This window comes from Erinaceus europaeus, chromosome 8 (genome assembly GCF_950295315.1).
Source record: "Erinaceus europaeus chromosome 8, mEriEur2.1, whole genome shotgun sequence".
Classification (NCBI taxonomy): Eukaryota; Metazoa; Chordata; class Mammalia; order Eulipotyphla; family Erinaceidae; genus Erinaceus; species Erinaceus europaeus.
This window is the reverse complement of record NC_080169.1, coordinates 122,726,676-122,732,990: the sequence shown is the minus strand read 5'-3', so window position 1 is coordinate 122,732,990 and position 6,315 is coordinate 122,726,676. Positions and strand designations below refer to the sequence as shown.

The 6,315-nt window shown below is 62.4% G+C and overlaps 1 protein-coding gene across 1 annotated transcript; it reads left to right on the top strand.

Moving 5' to 3' along the window:
• Window positions 1-1,770: 1,770 nt before the first annotated feature.
• On the top strand, window positions 1,771-6,111 carry CDK5 (cyclin dependent kinase 5). The gene is made up of 12 exons (XM_007536627.3): window positions 1,771-1,927; window positions 2,460-2,548; window positions 2,631-2,698; window positions 2,795-2,855; window positions 2,977-3,033; window positions 4,046-4,141; window positions 4,270-4,344; window positions 4,465-4,561; window positions 4,647-4,716; window positions 5,492-5,552; window positions 5,646-5,726; window positions 5,821-6,111. The coding sequence occupies exons 1-12, from the start codon at window positions 1,891-1,893 to the stop codon at window positions 5,905-5,907; spliced, it is 879 nt and encodes a 292-aa protein (XP_007536689.1). The 5' UTR covers window positions 1,771-1,890; the 3' UTR covers window positions 5,908-6,111.
• The last annotated feature ends 204 nt before the right edge of the window (window positions 6,112-6,315 follow it).

Genomic DNA, 6,315 nt, shown 5'->3' with positions numbered 1-6,315 from the left:
GGTGCCCCCGACGTTCGGGCTGGAGAACTGGGGTCCCCCAGGGGGGAGGGGCGCAGGGTGCCCCCGACGTTCGGGCTGGAGAACTGGGGTCCCCCAAGGGGAAGGGTCGCAGGGTGCCCCGACGTTCGGGCTGGAGAACTGGGGTCCCCCAAGGGGGAGGGGCGCAGGGTGCCCCGACGTTCGGGCTGGAGAACTGGGGTCCCCCAAGGGGGAGGGGCGCAGGGTGCCCCGACGTTCGGGCTGGAGAACTGGGGTCCCCCAAAGGAGAGGGGCGCAGGGTGCCCCCGACGCTCAGGGTGGAGAACTGGGCCCCCCACACTGGGTATGGGCGCAGGGTCCTCCCGACTCTCGGGGTGGAGACCTGGAGCCAGTAATGCATCTAGATCGAGAATCTCCTCTGAGCCCCCATAACTCCCAGGGCTTCCAGGAAAGCCTTTACTTTTGTTGGGGTGGGGGAAATGGAGGGGTGCAGACGGCTGGAACTGGGATACCCATCACCCAGCGCTGACCTAGACTGTGTGTTTGTGGGGGGGGGGGCGGCCTCCCTCCCTTTCCCCCCACCCCCCCACCACCGCGTCTGGGCTACCGGGACACGGACTTGAATCCTCCCTCTTCACCGGCCGTCACCTGCCGCCTAAAGACCCTCGCGCAGCCGCTTTCCCCAAGACACCGAATTCTTCCAGGTGCGGGGAGACAGGCTGTCCTGTCCTCGACCACTGGACGAGGTCCTGCGCTCTGCCATCCCACGAGTTAATTAACAAAGGCCGCGCAGTGTGGTTCTGGGGGTACCGTTTTCGTCCAGCTCACAGCCCGCAAGAATGCCATCATGAGTCAATTAGAGAGCAGCTCGGGGAGATGTATAATCATCTGCTCCCGGGGATGAGGTCAAGGCGGCCGCGAGGCGAGCACTGTGTCTGCCTGTCTGTCTGTCTGTCTGTCTGTCTATCTGTCCAGGGCGGGGAACCGACTCCCCAGGCCTCGGCCACACCCTGGCTGTCTCCAGTGTCCGCTGCGGCGGCTGGTGTGTGCGGTGTGTGTGGGGGGGAGAGCAGGGCTGTAGCCAGTTGGCCAGGTGGGGGTGAGGCGGTAAGAGTGAAGCTCACGGGGGGCGTCCAGTGGAGAGAGGGGGCGGCAGTGCAGCCCCTCTGAGTGGCGCACACCTGCTTGCCTGCCCAGCCCTGCGCTCAGCTGGCCAGCCGTCACCAAGGAGACACGGCCAGCGGTCATGCCCCCCCCCCCAACGATCCTGGGGTCCCCAGGCGGCCCGGAGGAGTTAAAAGTCAGTGTTGGCATTGGCAGGCGGTCTCGGGGAACCTTCAGACCCCCAACCAGGTTAGAGCCTGGACCGCCCCGCCGCCACCCCCCCCCCCCCCCGCCAGGCCAGGATGGAAGCGGGTGCGAATCCTGGGAGCGCCCCGTGCCCACCACTGCTGCATTCCGGAACGTATAGTTTGGGAGAGGGCTCTCTCCAAAACCGGCTTGCGACCACAGGAAGATAAAAAAAAAAAAAAAAAAAAAAAGAAAGAAAGAAAAGAAAAACAAAAGCGGGGCACCCTGGGAGCCCGGCGCAACGGCGAGGCGCCCGGAAAGCGGACACGCGGCGCCTGCTGGGACTTGAAGTCCGGGGGCTGCCGGCGCCGTGGCATCCGAGTCCCCGGAGGAGAGTGCGGCGGCGAGCCGGCGCGCTGCCTGCTGGGAGTTGTAGTCCTCTCGTCCCCGAGCTCCCGGGTCTGCCGAGAAGTCTAGGCCGTCCTCAGACTACATGGCCCAGCGGCCCCTGCGCAGGCAGGAGGGCGGGACACGGCTGGAGGCTGGGGTACCGCCTCCGCTGCAACGCCGCGGCCGGAGTCGTAGCACCGAGGGCCCGCAGGGCTCCCCGCGGCCGCCGCGATGCAGAAATACGAGAAACTGGAGAAGATCGGGGAAGGTAAATAGGACCCGGGGATGTTCCTGCAAGACTTCCTTTTGCAGAGCCCTCAGTGCGCCTTGCAGCCGCGGCTCCGCTGCCTTCGGCGATGCCCACCCGACAGCCTCCGACCCAGCCTCGGGTGCAGCCGGGTCCCAGCTCAGCCCACCGTGCCCACTCCGTCCTCCCCTTGCCCCGTTCGCTTTGCCAGCAGATGCCCCCTCCCGGCTTCAGACGGACCTCCGCAACCCCTACCCACATCCTCAGTGCTGGCTGCAGACCCCAGCCTCCGCGCCTCGCCCCCCCCCTCTTTCCAGAGCTCCTGATGCACCGTCTAGGCGGGGCGCCACAGCCAGTGCCCCGTGCAGACCCCCCCCACACACACACCCCGGGCCACCTCCCCAACTCACACACGTGTTCTTCGCGGGGCCTCCACCTCGACTCTCCTCCCTGACTCCTCCTGGCCCCCGAAAGCACCCTCTCGGGAGGGACTTCCCGTGGAGGGAAGGGTGCTCCATCCTCCCCTCCCCTTCCCCCAACTTCCTCCTGCCAGGCACCTACGGAACAGTGTTCAAGGCCAAGAATCGGGAGACCCATGAGATCGTGGCTCTGAAGCGGGTGAGGCTGGACGATGATGACGAGGTAGGTGCTGGGCAGCGTCCAGGGAGGGGCCAGGGCCCGGGGCTGGGTGTGACTTTGCCTGTCCGCCTCCCTCCCTGTGTAGGGAGTGCCAAGTTCTGCCCTCCGAGAAATCTGCCTACTCAAAGAGCTGAAGCACAAGAACATTGTCAGGTGTGTGGGGGCAGGGGCCTCCTCCATGGGCAGGGGCACACCTACTCACCTGCTCACCTGCTCACCTGCTGGGACTGAGCCCTTCCCTCTCCCCAGGCTCCATGATGTCCTACACAGCGACAAGAAGCTGACTTTGGTTTTTGAGTTCTGTGACCAGGTGATAGGGCTTGGGGGTGGGGGACGGGCATAGTAGCCTTGGAAGGAGCGTGTGTCATGGGTCAAGGGGTCCGGACCGAGGGCCTTGTGGATTCCATGCCATGTCCTCCCACTCCTCCTAGGACTTGAAGAAGTATTTTGACAGCTGCAACGGTGACCTAGATCCTGAGATTGTGAAGGTGAGTGTGCTAGCGTCATCCTGGGACTCAGCAGGCCGCCGGCTGGGGACACCGTCTCTGCTCAGTCGTCTGCACCCAGTCCCCAGCCCCATCAGGGACACCCCTCGGACAACAGGGAAGGAGCAAACTCTTCCCCGTCTTAGCATCTTCCTGGGGCCTCTTGGATCTCACAGTAGGAAAAGCACCAGTGAGCTGTAGAATTAGCACTTAGAGATGAGGATGGCGGAAAAACTCTCATTCATTCGTTCAGCAGACACCTGTCGGGTGCTTTGCCATCTGCTGAGCACTGTGCTCAGCCCAAGTACCACGCCTCCTCCCAGGATTTGGGGGCTGGGGGGGGGATATAAATGCAGAATAGTGCCATGGCCACGTGTCCGTGTCCGTGGTTATCCCATATGTGCCCAAGTGAGGTCAGGAAGGGCTGGTGGGCAGAGAAGCGGCAAAGCTCACTGGGTAGGAAGTTCTAGGAAGAAGAGGCCTCGGGTCTCAGCCACTTTTTACTTTGTTTCCGGTGCTGGGGATGGGAGCCAGGGCCTCTTCCATGTGAACTGTACACTCTAGCGCTGAGCTGCCTCCCTGGCTGCACTCTGAGTACGTAGCACAGCACTACCTAGGTCCTCGATGATGAAGGGTGTATAGCCGAGATTAGCACCAAACTTATTTTAAAAATTGCCACCAAGGTTGTGCCTGCAAGGTGCCACCATTTCTTGGTGGTGTTCTATTTTTTTTTTGGATAGAGGGTGAGGGAGAGAAGAGAGACGTCTTTAGCACTGCTGCCCTGTTTGTGAAGCTTCCCCCACTGCAGGTGGGGGGACGGGGACATAAACCAGGAACCTCTGGTGCGACCATTTGTGCGCTCGGCTGGCTCGGCTGGGTGAACTACCAAAACCTGGCCCTGGTGCTCAGTTCTCAGGAAGGGTGGTTGGTTGGGCTTGGGGCAAAGCCAAGGGTGAGGAAGGGAGCAAGAGCCCCTCTCTGAGACCCAGAGCTCCGTCTGCCACCCCGCCCCCAGTCCTTCCTCTTCCAGCTGCTCAAAGGCCTGGGCTTCTGTCACAGCCGGAATGTGCTGCACAGGGACCTGAAGCCCCAGAACCTGCTCATCAACAGGGTAAGTCCCCGGTCAGGGTCAGTCCCGCGGGGAAGACGGGGAGGGTGCGCCTGCAGCCCAGCTCTGGCAGACAGCCGCTCAGAATGTGCCGGAAGGGCCCCCCCCTCCACGCCCCTTCCTCCCTGCAGAACGGGGAGCTTAAACTGGCAGACTTTGGCCTGGCCCGAGCCTTTGGCATCCCTGTGCGCTGCTACTCCGCAGAGGTGAGCCAGAGAGCCACACGGGGGGGGGGGGGGGGGAAGAGTTGAGGAGGGGCCCCCAGTGCGCCCTCCTCCCCGGCCTGCTAAGTGGGGGTCTCTGCGGGTGGGTGGGGTCTTCTGCAGGTGGTCACGCTGTGGTACCGCCCACCGGATGTGCTCTTTGGGGCCAAGCTGTACTCCACATCCATCGACATGTGGTCGGCTGGCTGCATATTTGCAGGTGACCGGAGGGGCCGAGTAGGGTCCCAAGGGTGCCCGCTGGGGGAGGGGCTGAGGGGCTTTCTCTGCTCACTCCCTTTCTCCAGAGCTGGCCAACGCCGGGCGCCCCCTGTTCCCTGGCAATGACGTCGACGACCAGCTGAAGAGGATTTTTCGATATCCTTCCGTCCCCTTCACCCCAGAGCTGAGTGTGCCCAGGCCGGGACAGCGGGGTGGGGGCAGCTAGGAATCCTTTTTTGTTTGTTTTCTTTTGCCTCCAGTGTGATCGCTGGGTCTCGGTGCTGGCACTGTGAACCCACTGCTCCTGTAGGTCATTTTTTTTTTCCATTTTATTGGAGGGGAAATAGAGAGGGAGAGAGAAGGGGCCAGGCGGTGGCACACCTGGTTAAGGGCACACATTACAGTGAGTAAGCACCCAGGGTCAAACTCCTGGTCCCCACCTGCAGAAGGAAAGCTTCACAAGTGATGAAACAGGGCTGCAGGTGTCTCTCTCTTTCTCCTCTCTTAATTTCTCTGTCTCTATGTAATAATAAAAATACATATTTAAAAAATAAGAGAAAGAGAGAGAGACATTTCCAGACCTGCTTCACCACTCCTGAAGTGTCCCCTCCGTAGGTGGGGAGTGGGTACTTGTGCTTAGTTAATATATGCGCTTAACCAGGTGTGCCACCGCAGACCCCCCAGAGCAGCTGTGAATCTTAGTGTTGGGGGGCAGCACATAGGGGGCCCATCAGGATCACAGACCTCCTGTTTTGGGACAAGGACAAAGTAACTGATGGGGTAACATTCCTGCCTCTCCTACACTCAGATGGAATGACCATGAGAGTCATGTGCTGGGGGCAAAGTTGGGGGGAGGGGCGGCGGTGAAGCACCTTCCAGAAGCCCCTCCCCCTGCTCGTTGCCACTAGAGTGACCCTTGACCTGTGGACACACTGCTGGGGACCCCGACGGAGGAACAGTGGCCTGCCATGACTAAGCTGCCTGACTATAAGGTGTGACGAGAGGCATCTGGCGGCCAGTGTCCCCCCAGCCCCCACAGCACCCACCCCACCCCCCGTATGACGCTCTCGCTGTCCCCTCCCCAGCCCTACCCCATGTACCCAGCCACCACGTCCCTGGTGAACGTCGTGCCCAAGCTCAATGCCACGGGCAGGGACCTGCTGCAGGTGAGCGGGTTGGGGCGGGGTGCCGGGGGGGGGGGTGCTGGTGATGGGGACCGGGATGCCCAGCGCGGGCGCTGACCTCAGCCTTCTGCCCCAGAATCTCCTCAAGTGCAACCCGGTACAGCGCATCTCTGCGGAGGAGGCCCTGCAACACCCCTACTTCTCGGACTTCTGCCCCCCCTAGGCTCCAGGACCCCGGCTGCCAGGCTGGGGCCTGGCTTGCGGGAACCCCTTGTGGGAGTGGGGGGGTGGCATGACTGGGTGGGGGGGTGCAGGGAGTTGAGCCCCAGCTGTGCTGGGCCAGCAGATGGAGGTGGAGGGGGCTGGGCGGCATCTCCGTCCCTTCACGGACTTTATTTAATTTCATAAATCGGCTCCTTTCCCACGGTCTGGCTGGTGTGGTGCAGGGGGAGGAGCTGGGGGGTCTCTGCTTCCTCCACCGCCCTGTGCAGCTCAGGGGCCAGGCCGGCACCCTCCAGCTGCGGCTGGGGACACTGCCTCTCCAGACACCCCTTTCTCTCTCTATGGGAGGGGGCTGGGGGCTAGCCAGCCATTCTCGAGCACAGCCATGGACGGGCCCTGCCAGAATGGG